The 14,231-nt window shown below is 36.0% G+C and overlaps 1 protein-coding gene across 1 annotated transcript in view; it reads right to left on the bottom strand.

Annotated features, from left to right (window-relative positions):
* Positions 1–14,231, bottom strand: part of LRRC7 (leucine rich repeat containing 7) — a 597,129-nt gene extending 582,898 nt beyond the window's left edge. The window contains exon 1 of the mRNA XM_011936894.1: positions 13,921–14,231. Coding sequence (XP_011792284.1) covers positions 13,921–13,922 — 2 coding nt within the window. The 5' untranslated portion in view covers positions 13,923–14,231. The remainder of the gene's footprint in view (positions 1–13,920) is intronic.

Below are 14,231 nucleotides of genomic sequence, written 5' to 3'. Positions count from 1 at the left end.
AACCCCTCAGAAAGTCTTTGTGTGGATAATATCACTCTTTGTCAATCAAAGAAAAAAAATTGAGAGACAGTGCAATGCAGCCCTATTTGTACCCATAAAACAATTCAAATGACTTTGCTAAACCCCAAGTTTGTTGACAAATCTGAAGCTGAAAATAACAAATAATGCCTATATTTTTATATCATTTCCCCAACTGGGGGCAAGTTGTTTTTCTGTTAAAAGAGGAAGTGAGAAATTATAAAATAATTATACATTGGCATAATAATTCTTGAACATAAAACATAGTCATTTTAAACACAGCAATCTTACTTGTCTCTGTTTTATATACTGGAATTCTTTGTAATATCTTACTGGATAAAAGCAGTCCACAATTATAAAAATATTTCAAAACCACTGACCTAGTGGTGACTGTGTTACCCTTGAAAGTAGGAGTACAACTAGTTTCCCCAAAACACCTAAGGAAGTAGCAACATAAATAATCTAATCTATTTACTTCTGAAGAATTTAATTAATTAGGTATATTTCATATTTTCATGATTTCATTTAACAAAACAAAAAATTTATTTGTAAAAGTATAGTTAATTTAATAAATAATAGTTATAATCCAAAGTTTTAGATACAGTAGGCCTGAACAAAAATAAAATATATAATGTTTTGAATATGAAAGGGAATTTCAGGCTTTATGAACTGATAGTTATCTCAAAAATGCTTAAGTATGTCCATTCCTAAATTATAAAATGCTCCATAAATCCTCCAGATATTATTAAAAAAAATTTTATTTTATAACTAAACTTCAATGCTTGAAAGGTAAGAAACTGTTTAACCAAGCTAAAATTGAGTTGTTTAGATATTAGATATTTAGATTAATATCTAAATTTTAATATGAATGCTATCTTTCCCCAAATGTCTTATAACTTAGGAAAATAGGGCAAAAATAATTCACTTGAGAAATTTGTAAAATGCATTTCAAGCTAATCAAAGAAGAAAAAATATCAAAACATACTCATAAGTACAACTGCATTAAACAGACTTGCATGCTGGCCAGGATACAAGAGCCAAGGAAGAGACCCAGGGAACTCAACAATTGGCATCCGTTACTGCCATTCCTTTGGTGCCAGTCCACTCAGAGGCAGCTATGTTAAGAAGGAAAAAACTGTCTTTCAAAGACATACATGCTAAACTACTACCAAAGACATAGATAAAGACTTGGACCCAGGAAGGGGAACATCACACACTGGGGCCTATCATGGGGAGGGGGGAGGGGGGAGGGATTGCATTGGGGAGTTATACATGATATAAATGATGAATAGATGGGTGCTGACGAGTTGATGGGTGCAGCACACCAACATGGCACAAGTATACATATGTAACAAACCTGCACGTTATGCACATGTACCCTAGAACTTAAAGTATAATAAAAAAAAAAAAAAAAGATTTGGAATGAGCTGGAATTCCTGATGGCATCACTGAGCCACTTATACCAGATGGTTGCTTAACTATTTGTTCCCTTGCCATACCAGGCATGGTTATGTGACTTGTTTTGGCCAGCGGAATGCAAATGGACCTAAAATATGCTATGTGTGAGCAGAAGCTTTCATTGAACTTCAGTCGGCCAGTTTGGCCTCTTGCTTCTGTCCTCTACCAGGAAAACAGCACATCTGAGATGAAGGCTGCTCCTTCAGCTTGGATCCTGGAGTGAGAAGATTGGGTAAAGAGAGCTGAGTGGAGTTGTTGCTATCCCACAGGTCTGTAGGGGAGAAATGAATGTTTGTGGTGTAAGCCACTGAGGCATTTTGAGATTAAAATTGCCACTGCAAAAGCTAACTGGAAGAAAAGGTAAAATAAGTATCTTAGTTAAGCTACTAATCATTAATACTTCTTTTATTTCCAGCTAAATACATTCCTAGATGATGTATCCATGAGCAAAGGACTTTCAGTCTACTTATTTGTGCACCCTCTGGGCAATAATTTACAGCATGTCTTAAATGACAGAACTCAGCTGTGAAAAATTTTGAAGATGAAGAGCTCTAGGATAAGGTACCACATATGGGACAAATTGCAAATGGGTGTAACCTTGCCCAGAGAATCCCACAGCATGGATCCCTTGGTAGTGCTGCAAGAGGCTAAGGAAGTGCTTGAGATGAGTGGCTTAAAACAAACTCTATCAATGGTTTACACTCTTCTACTCATCTTAGGAATCCAAGTATAAAAGGACCAGGAGTAAACTGCCCTTCCAAACCGTAAAGCATACTGAATAAAGATGGAAGACATTAGTATTTTCTTTTCATGCCAAAAAAAAATTAAAACAAAGCCAAGATAGTAACATAAGGTGAGTCACTCTAATGCATACCCAAATTTCATGTATTTAAAAACTTTTTTCTTAAAATGAGGCTTTAATTATTTTCCCCTATAGAAGTATTCATTTCCAGTAATTTTATTTAGTAATAAGTGTTTACATTTATAAGTTGATACTTCTTCAATATTATTGTAGCGTTCAATATCAATAGCATTATTCAGTTTCCTTCATTCTGTCAATGTTCTAGTTACACATGAATAAATTAGTTCCCTGTCCAGATTCTCCAGTCAACAAATTGTACTTATATGTATCCAGTTTCTCATGCCAGAAATCTTGGAACAATCCTTGATACCACGCTTTCTTTCATTAGCCCTCACTACTATCAATTCAGCAATGAATCCAATACCTTCTACAAAGCTTATTTCACTTCCATCTACCTCTTCCCACTTCCACTACCAAAATTCTTGCCCAAGATAATTTAGTGTCCAACTCACTGTAAACATCTCCTAATTCATGAATCTCTATTTCCACTCTGACCTTCGTCCAAATAGAAGCTATATAAACATAGCAGCCCGAGCAATCATTTAAAAATGTCAATCAGTTCACACCATTTTTGTGTTTATAAATGCTTAATGACTTTGCACAGAATATAGGATAAACAACTTCAATTCCTAACCTGGTCAGTAAGTCCTTGGATGTCTGGCTCATGTCTGCCTCATATCATGTCAGTCTCCCCCTGCTCCCCATATCCAGTCACACTGGCCTCCTGCCAATCACATTGCCCTCCAATGTACCATCCTCTTCCGATTTAACGTTTTGCATTTGCCATTTGCCCAGACTAGAATTCTCCTGTCCTTTCTTTGTCTGGCTAACTTCTATCATCTCAGAGGTTTTATTTAAATAGAAGTTCATCAAAGATGCTATTTCTTAGAACTTCAAAATATTCACTCTGAGTACCTTGGTCTTTTCCTTCTTAGCTTTTATCATAACTAATTTGTAATTATATATCCCTAGAATTATTATTTATTTAAAGTCTGTCTATACCATTAGACTGTAAACTCCATGAAATCAGAGACCAGGTTTGTACTCAGCCATGCCTAGCATGAGGCTTGGCACACAGTAAATATTTAGAATGAATGAATACAGGCAGGCAAGAACTTAGTAAAATGTATTAAACAGAAAAAGTTGCAGATTCCAGTAGATATGGTAGATTTTTATTATAAAAGTTCTCCCAACAATATACAGAATGAGAAAATACATTGCACCCTAGTTACTTCGATTTGTTTCCAAATCCGAGGAGCTGTTCTTGAGTTGTACAAGAACAGTAGCTTAGTTCTTAGATTTCTGGTGTATTAAAATATGCTTGTGCACAAAATTTCCAACTGAGAAAGTCAAAGTGCTTAAGACTTATAAAATTTTCTCAAATAGATTCATTTTTTATCTTTTAAATAATGTCTTTGTGTATTAAATAATAACTGTTAAAAATTATATCTTTAATCAGTCATAAAATGTAATATATTTTAATATTACAATCCAAATTAGTGGCATACTTATTTCTGTAGTTGTGACACTGTAAATTGGAAATCAGGATTCTACTTTTAATAGAATAGGATTCCACTTACACTTTGTCTCTCAAACTCAATAAATTTGAGAAAGAGGGAAGTGTAGGTTATTCTCTATTAACAAACAACTCCCCAAATCCCAACATATCAATGCTTTATTTCTTTCTCACACCACATGTCAAATACATATGTGCCAAGAGGACTGCATTTAGTGTAGTTGTTCATGGACCAGGATGATAGAGGCTCTATCATGACATGTACTTCCACAATTACTATATTAGGGAAAGAGCAGACAGTGCACTGGGTCATAAATACTTCTATTCAGGTCAGGTGCAGTGGCTCATGCCTGTAAGCCCCACACTTTGGGAGGCCAAGGCAGGAGGATTGCTTTAGCCCAGGAGTTTGATACCAGCATGGGCAACATGGCAAGATGCTAGCTCTACAAAAAAAAAAAAAAAAAAAAAAGCTTCTATTCAAAAGAGACGCTCTTTACCTTTTGTTCTGATTGCCTCAACCAAGGCAAGTCATATGGCTGTGGCTGGGACGCAGAATCCTGTGATGTTCTCAGAAAAGAGGAGAAGAAGGAATTGAGGGATAATGGCTACAAGGTCATTTAGAGGCATTCAGAAGAATAAGTGGAACGATTCATTCATTGAAACATTCATTCACACAACATGCATCTTCTTCTGCACCAGGCTGTGAGCTAGTTTGCGTGGGATAAAATATCCGGTGAGTCTCTACGTATATGCTGGTTTGGGAAACAGTCATTTTAATAATTATTTAAACAATGATACTGGGAATGAATGAATGGTCCATATATTGAAGTATCCTAAAAATACCAATATAAAGTGACCTTTGTGTGATCACACAAATCACACAGTTTAAAGGTTTAACCTTTTTTATTTTTTAAAAAAAGATATGTGGAGAATGTAACCAAGGGATTCTGAAGTTTCATTAAACTATATTCATATTCAACTTAACGGTGATCTTTACTCAGTGTGAGGGTAAATTTCTCACTTGAATCACATCCAGAAAAAGAGAATACAAAACCCAAGTAACACTTTAGGGTTTTTTTTGTCGTTGTTACCTTCCTTTTTAACGTAAATACTGGAAGCTATCATATTACATTTTATTATGTTGATTCATTAAATTATAACTCTTGACACCCAATAAAGTTTCTATTTTCTACACTAAAATATGCTATTTTTCCATTGTTAAGTAATAATCTTAAAACCATTAAGTGGCATTTAAAACAAGGAAGTATTCATCCATATTACCAGAACTAAAATGCAACTTTTTTTCATGCATTTCTTTTTTTTTTTTTTTTATTATTGTACTTTAAGTTTTAGGGTACATGTGCATAACGTGCAGGTTTGTTACATATGTATACTTGTGCCATGTTGGCATGCATTTCTATCTATTTTTTGCACATGATTATACAAAGAAATTCTATTAGGGAAGAGGGGAAAGGAGATTAATATTCCTTTATAGAAATTATGGATAAGTTTACCCTTTTTATATGGAATTTAAACATGCATAACAGTTCTAGTAGTTTCTTCTTGTACCAAAGTACAAAAGTACATCATCTTTGCATCCAGCCTCCCGTGTTCACATCCCACATTGACGTCTACTGTGTTTGAGTTTCAGTGGCTTGCTTTTTGTCTGTAGGAAGTAAACCTTAGATATAACAAGGCAGAAAAAGCAGGTAAACAAACAAAAAACGTTCATCCTCCTTATATTACATGTGTAAATAACCGCTCATTAAATAAAATTAGATAGTGCAAAAGATAAAACAGGTATTATTATGGAGTAATTCAAACCCTGGACTGGGAGAGGTTGACATCTTATATTACTGTTAACACCTAGACTTAGGACATTCAGATTTTATCATGTAAAATGGTGTGTGGGATTACACTCACAGATACAGAAATATGTTCCGTTCTATCACACCCACGAGCCTCTGAACAGTACACTGAAAGCTGGCATGAATAAGAACCATTTTACAAAGGAAAAGCATAGCTAATGTGCTGATATGTGATGCATTAATTTAGTCATCATGGTGTTTCTTCAATTTAAAACACTATTTCCTTAATAAGGAGTTACGTCTTTTAAAAAGGATTATTAGATGGGACTGTGTAGGTATCTTGTTTAATCAAAACTTTTCTTTGTAAATACTTCTACATTTCATTGTTTACAACCCAAATACATATTTTAAGAGAATTGTACCATAATTTCAAAAATGCTTTACAATCATTGCTAATATGGTTTGCTGGTGGGTTATAAAACATCTTGCCTTAAGTTTACCTGTAGTCAATGCTTCTAGATATGGTGGACTAAGAATTTTTGCATTACAAAAAATATAAATGAAACGTTTATTTCAAATTTGTCTTGTAACAGAAGAACTATGTCATAACAGATGTATAACCAGATATTTAGAAGAAGGAAGGATCTTACTATTTTAAAGGACCTTCCAAAGTAACTTTTTTTTTTTTTTTTTCAAACAGAGTCTCACTCTATCACCCAGCCTGGAGTACAGTAGTACGAACTCAATTCACTGCAACCTCTGCCTCCTAAGCTAAAGCAATCTTCCCACCTGAGCCTCCTGAGTAGCTGGGACTACAGGTGAGCACCACCACTCTTGGCTAATTTAAAAAAAAATGTAGATATGACTTCTCACTATATTGCTCAGGTTGGTCTCATACTCCTGGACTCAAGCAATCTTCCCACCTCAATTTCCCAAAGTGCTGGATTACAGTCACCCAGCCTAAAATGTAGCTTAATAATGCAAAAAACTTCTCAGAAATGAGTCTGTTTCACAAATTCCAACTGTATTGTATTTTATATTCCTGATTAGAATGGTTTCCTAATTAATATTTGAAGTAATAGTTTATAGAAAGCCCTAACAGCATTTAAAATCCTTCTTGTTTTTGGTTGATCCCTAATAAAATTAGCAAATTTAAAAGAGAATTCATATACTTAAAATGAATTGAACATTTCTTCATCATCCAACATTCATTTAGCTGGTATTATCCTAAAAAGATCAATGCTTTAAAACAAACATTTTAATTTTAATATTCTAAGAAAGGATATAGTATCCAAATTTAGAATGCTTCAATGTTAGTGAAAATTAATTCCACATTTCTTAAATAAAGATATCTTTTTAAAAATAGAATACTTAATATATGTTAAATTTATAGCATGGGAGTTTGCCTAGACAGTCAAGTCAAAGTGGAGGATAAGGCAATTGTCCAAAATGCTTAAGCCAAATAAAAACTCAGGGCATAATTAAGGCCAAAAATTAAACTCAGATTGAAATTCAGGCCAAAAATTAAATGAAAAAGAAATGTTTTTTGGATGGTGTCATCAAATTGGCTAGATATATTAATTAGATCTATTGAATTAAGGTTCCTTTATCTCTTCTACTTTGCTCGGGTATAAGAGACCCCAATAGTTCTACGGGTGTGGTTTTACTGGCAGACAGTGGGAGCCACAAGATCTGGTTTTTTTTTTTGCTATTTCTGTCATTAACAGCTGGGTGATCCTCAGCAAGAAACTATACTTAGTGGGGCCTCAGCTTCCTCTTTTTATAAAATGAGACCCTCTATATTCCTTTCCAGCTCTGAAGTGTTATAAACTCCTGAAATAGTAAGATTACAGCTATATCTGTGTGTGCATGTGTGTTGAGAAATAGAACAATTACAGCTGTGTGTGTATGTGTGTGGTGTGCCCAGTGTTCAACAATACGATATTACTCTAAGGACTTCGCTAATATTTAACACTCACTCTAAGTTTAACTAGGTATTTGATTTAATTACAATAGCTTTTATAATTGTCTTAAGAAATTAATCACACTTGATATAGGGAAGAAATTTTTTTCATGTCTTGAATTACACTGATCAGAATAGCACTGGATAGTAACTATTTAATATTATGAGTACTCAAAATACGTGGTCCAAGGTATATCTCCATCCAACATGGGTCTGTAAGGTACCTACTGGTGGTAAGAACTACAGTGATGAATACTTTTGATGCAGAACACTTAAGTCGTTAGTATTTAGAAGTCTATTACTTGCAATTTTTAATTGTTTTAGTTACACCATCTGTGACACATTAATTCTTTAAGTTCAGCTGGCATATTTTAGCTTTGTGTCCATTACTTACCTTTTTAGTGTAACAAATGTCTTCATAATACTTAGGCACTATCTTAATAAAGTTCATTTCTTACCTTTTATTCCATTATTGAATAAATTGACAATACAGCCAAGCATCTATAAAGTATTTTGCCACTTCACTAGAGTATTCTTATCTTTTTCAATGTACTAACATAAAATCCTGTAGTTTCTCAGTGACTTGTCTAATAGCTCTTTTCCAATTGTCCCATATTTTCCTCTGTTAGCTCTGTTTTTCTGCTTTTCACAGTAACATTTCTTTTTACCTATGAAAATTTCATGATGATAATGATAGTACTTATGCTATCGTTTTGTTTTTAAGGTCAGCTACCTCTTTCCTACAATTGAAATCAATAGTTTCTCACTTGTTCTCATACTACTTTACCTCTTGAGTACTACAACATTTAAATATCTCCCTCATCTGACCCACCCTGCCACACACACAAATATCCTACAGTTCCCTTGTTTTTAACTGAAGCCATTTGTTATGATACTACCTTGGGTATACCTATACCCTGGTGTTAAGTATGCTTTCAACCTTACTGAACTTCATGTACAGCAAAAATATCCTGGCACAACTGAAGAAACTGCATCTTTAAGAAGTCTATAGATGAATTCTTTAAACAATGTAAACAACTGTTCCACTGTTAAAATATTTAAACAGATCATGTCAATGTTAATAGACATTTCAAAGTTTCATCCCTGACAACTATTATTCCTTTCACATGTATTGAAGTAAAATAATATTTTGTATAGAGATTTTAAGTAATTTACTAAGCAGTGAACAATAAAATGAGAATGAGTGTACACAGGAAATCCTTTGGGTTATTAATGTATTTAATATTTTTCCATATGTCTTTGAATGAGAAATGATAATGTTTCTATTATGATTAATAATTTAATTAGCATATATGATGCCTCCTCAGGGGCTTAATTATCAAGTGCATCATCATAGTTTCAAAATAGACATGACAGCTATTGACTCAAAATTTGCTTTATTGAAAACTTCCATAATGTACTTTTATATGACAGATTCTACTAGGTTATCAAATTTCTGTCATGAATGAATTATTCCAAGATAATAAGCAATAGTGTTTTCTATACCTATACTAAATAATAGTCAAAAATAATAGGGTGTATTATTATCAAATATGCAGCTTTGAAAAACTGACTCAAAATCTTAGTTTTTCTTTGTATACCAGGAAAAACTTCTGTAATCTACATATTTCAGTTATTTACTGAACTTCAATTTATGCCATGAAAGAGAGAGCACAGAATGGGGGAAAATGAACAGGGACCAAATCTGGGCTTAAATCTTGGCCCATCAGTTTCCATGTGGCATGGAATTGCCACTTGCTGTCTTTGAGTTTCAGTTTTCTAATCTTTACAACAGTGGGAATCATGCATCCTATAGGATTATTTTGAAGTAAAGTACATGACTCATGGTAGGAGTTTAGCAAGTGGTAACTTATTATAATTATGATTACAGTTTGGGTACTATGGTAGGGGAGGCAATGTGACAAGTGATGCTCACGGATTTCTGAGCATATTCACTTTTTTGAGATAGGAAGTAGACATATTTGGTTATTTAAATGGCATGCTTTTAATTATACCATTATATAATACACATAATTATACTATGCTATCACTGAACACAACCACAGACACACACATACTCCACACACACATTACTATAGAAAAACTAATCAGTACACAGATGTTTATACTTCACTCTTCTAAAATTTCCAAACCACATTTCATTGTACCCCTTTGTCTTATTTGGTACGTCCTACAGTTATAAAATGGTAATTATTGCCACCTGTATTTTATCTTGTTAAAAGAGATGTATTACCTAAGACAGCATATTACTTCTAGACGTACCTAAGTTTTTCTTACTCCTCTTTCACTATCTCAGGGTAATACTCTACAGTTGTTTTTATAAAAATATAATTATTTATAATGATTCAAACCTGAGTCACATAAATAACATGGTTAAAAGCCACATCAAGAAAAAATACTGTTGATTTGTGGCAACCATCATTCAAACATTGTTGATTTATAGTGTCATTTTTCATTTTGAGTTTTTATTGACAATTCACAAATCAATTTTTTAAAACATATGTGAAGCCTGTCTATGAATCTCCTTTTTTTGATTTAGGTATTTGATTTAATTACAACAGCTTATATAATTTACTTTTTTTGTTCTGTCAGAATAGAATACAATTTGTTTCATTATAGGTTTAAATTGCTATTTTATATTAAAATTTTATTTCTTAATATTGGAATGTTGAGAACTCTCTATTGAAGACTGATATTGACTGCTAAATTAATGCAATTCAGAGTGAAAACTTCAAGGTTCTCCAAAGAGCCTAGAGTCATCTCCAATGATATCTTTCCATGGCAATAAAAATTAGTTAATGGTAAATCAGCTTATCATAAGCCAGGAGTCTGTTATATGTCACAGATTTGAATTAACATTCCCCTAAAGTCATCTTGCAAATTTACATGGCTTCAAAAAAGCATGTGGATGATACTCTGCATTGTTATTAGAGACAATAAAATACAACAAATAATGTCTTTCAATGATAGTGTGGCTATTATAACTATTGTGTTCAACAGTATACATGTTTGAAATATTTTTTCAAAAAATTATGAAATAATTTATGTGAAGACAGAAAATGTAAGAAGAATCCATAAATAATTCAAATGATAATTTATCAATAATTGGTTACTCTTCGTGTAGTCTGTTAATCTGGGTGAGAAATGAAGTTATAAATTAAATATATAAATCTGAAAATAAAATTTTAGTATCTATAAATGTAATTTTGATACATCAATTAAAACCTTACATCAATATTTTACCTATTCTAAAAAGTGAATGTTTTAAAGTTGTAATTAACAAGACCAAGTTTTTGTATCAAATATTTAATCATGTACTATGTACTGAAATAAAAGAGATCTATGAGTACCTTTGGAATGAACATCATGTAGATAATATAGTTTATTACTTTCATAAGCAATAGCATTCATAATATTAATTTATATTTTAGTGATTTTTTGAAATCCAAAGCAAACAAAAATGCAGACACAGAAAAACACTGTAAGCTAATGTTCTGTATTTTATAAAGGAATTAGAAAAATTAAAAGCTTATACAAGAAAGTGGAATAAGAATTTAATTGAGAAAATGTTAATGCCAGCCTAAAGCTGCACTAAAATTCTGAATAAAACATGGCTACTGCAATTGGACCAGGTTTCTTTATGAAGTTGTTTCTAATTCTGAAGCTGCATATGTGCAGACACAAGTGATGTAGAATGTAAGTGTTGCCATGGTAAGTACACATTTTTTCTTGGATAGTCAATTTTTTCTTAAAAATGTATAAAGAACTCTCACCTCATAATAAGTCATGAAAATTGACTGTTTTTCTTATCATTACTTATTAGCATGATGCAATGCAGCATGATATAGAAATAAATCACCTTTTAAAAACTTTAGCCTACTAAGATGGATTATAAAGCATTAAGTGAAAATGAAACAAATCTCCAAGTCAAGTAACTCTAAATGTTGGATCGTAAACAAGTTATATCTCCACTAAATTCATAAATATTCTGTCCTCAGGACATTTTTTACAGGCCTGAGACACCTCAGAAGTCCAAACGCAATCGCTAAACACACCCCCAATATACTTCAGCCCTATGACTCTTAAGGAAAAATAAAATAATTCCTACATCCCTACTTTCTCATTTCCCCCTCTGTGTAATCAATGATTTCTAAAAAGTAAAGACTTAATTCTTTACTGTTTTTTGTAAAAACAAACAAACAAACAAACAAACAAAAGACACCTCGTGGTAGTTCCCTTAGAGTCCTGGAAGCCAACTCAAGGAAGCCTGGACGGAGGTGTGACACTTGGACTGGGGAGGTGGTGTAATCTGTTGCGAATCACAGCAGGTTCTGAAGAGCTGGAGAACCCACGTGTGCAGGGGCTGGAGAACTTTTCCACCGCGCCTCCCAGAGGAAATGCCTCATTTTAAAATAGGGGGCTGGCTGGAGCAAGGGGTGGGGGTGAAGGGTGGGCAAAAAAAAAAAAAAAAAAAAAAAAGAAAAGGCAGAGGCGAAGCTTTCAAACCGTTCACGCATATCTATCTGTGCTTATTTTCCCTCTATTTCGCCTCCGATCAACTTTATGGTTGTTGTTGTTATTATTATTATTATTTTCCTTCTATAGGAGGACTTAAGCAACCGGGATGCTGAGCATCTCATAGGCTCAGGCTGGAACAAAGAAAATCGAGTTCCTAATACTGTATCTCTCCCGTTGGAGGGATCACGTGTCCTGCTTTCGCTGGAATGCACTCTTCTCGCCCACGCTATAAAAATCTCTATTGTGCTTAGAAATTTCGCCTAGATTAGAATATGCTCACATAAAATTGCTTTTCATCCATCAGGAGAGCCACATTTCTACATACACAGATACAAATCCATTTACCTGCTGACCCAGTTACCACTGCAGGTAAATTCGATGTGTTTAAAGAGTACCGGAAAAGTAATCAAGAAGAGCAGGTGAATGGCCCCTGCGTCTTACCGACCCCCACCCCCATCGCTTTTTTTTTTTTTTTTTTTTTTTGTAATTCCTTTTGAAGGAGAACTTCGAAAGGAATGTGGGAGTCGTAGATGGTTCCTTTCTGAAGCCGATTCCTGGGAGTTGTGAAAGTGACCCCGTCTCTTCTCTGCTTGGAGCTGTGCCCTCTTGCCCAACCCGCTCGCTTTGTGACTTGATGGGGAAGAGACAGCCAGGGAAGAGCGGGAGTAGAGGGCGGAGGCGGGTCCTTTATTCAGCCCTGATGGCCGAGAAGTAGTGTAAGGAAGCAATCTTGCAGCCATCTCCGTTATTATGAAGTCACACTATTTTAAAAGGCAATCTGTACAGTCCCCCAACCCCCGCCCCCATTCTTGACTCTGCAAACAGTAAGATTAGAGACCACTGGTAGCCAATCTAATAGTCCATCAGCCAGGGTGCCATGATTACCTTAATGCTAATGTGCTTCCCTCCCTCTTTCCACGTCGAATCCGAAACACGTCCTGCATCCTTAGTAACTCGGAGAGGAGGACGCAAGATCCTGAAGGGGACCCGGCGCTGGATTGGGAATAGGCAGGTTCACCAGCTTCTCGTGCCACACAAAGGAGATGTGTGGGTAGGAGCTGTCTAGCTGACAGGGAGGGAGGTAAGGTTCTCCCTGACTCCTAGGGAACAGGCTCCCCCACTTCTTACCGTCCTCCAGTCTTTCATACTCCTTCGTCCCCTCCTTCCCCCCAAACCCCACCCTTTCCCTTCAATCCCAATGGCATAAAAATCTTCTAACTGTATTTTTTCAAACAGACATCGAGACACTGATACAACACCTTCCAAGATAGAGACAAGTGCGTCCTGCCACAAGTGTGTGTGAGTGTGAGTGTGAGTGTGTCACGATCAAACACGCGCTTCACCCCTCAGACACCTCTGGCAAAAAACCTGACTGGAGATACCCAAGATAATAACGAGGAGCTAAACCTACTTTCAGCGGAACCAATGGTCCCAGCACCAGCGCCCAAAATTTACCTTTCCTTTTCGCAATATGTAACCCTTTAAGGTCTCTTGACAGCTCAAGCTACTCGGTGCTTCCATACTCCCGCCCAGTTAGCACCCCATTTCCAAATGCTCTGCAACCTACCACATCAGCGCCGCCTCCGCCGGCCACCGCACGAGCAGCTTCCCGCGAGCGCCGAAGCCTCCCGCCCTGCCACCCCCGCCCCCGGCCGGCCTCTGGGATCCCACACCTAGCGCGCCTACGGTCGCCGCGGCCGCACGCGGCTGGGCCCCCGCAGCACCCTCCGCCACCGAGCGAGCGTGCCTTACTCACATCGCCGGCGGGAGAAACTGCCCATGAGGTTTCGGAGAGCGTAGTCGTGCAGCTGCCAAGGGTTATTCCTTAAGTGTTCAGGGGTCCGCAATGGAGTGGGCGCCAGGGTCCTCGGAGGAGAAGAGGAGGGAAGGAGTAGAAGGTAGGAAGAGGGGAATCCAGGAAGGTGCCACGTTAGACCATGATGCCGGTGCCCTTCAGGTAGACGGCTGGAGAGCTTCCCGCGGGAAGGGGCCGAGGGGAAGCCCGAAGCGCCAGCCGGGGAGGCAGGAGCGCGTCCACTCCCCAGCCTCAGCCTGCCCAGCGCGCCG

This window comes from Colobus angolensis, unplaced genomic scaffold, assembly GCF_000951035.1.
Source record: "Colobus angolensis palliatus isolate OR3802 unplaced genomic scaffold, Cang.pa_1.0 Scaffold158, whole genome shotgun sequence".
Lineage (NCBI taxonomy): Eukaryota > Metazoa > Chordata > Mammalia > Primates > Cercopithecidae > Colobus > Colobus angolensis.
Note: the sequence above shows the minus strand (reverse complement) of the source record. Positions and strands in the feature narration are given on the sequence as shown.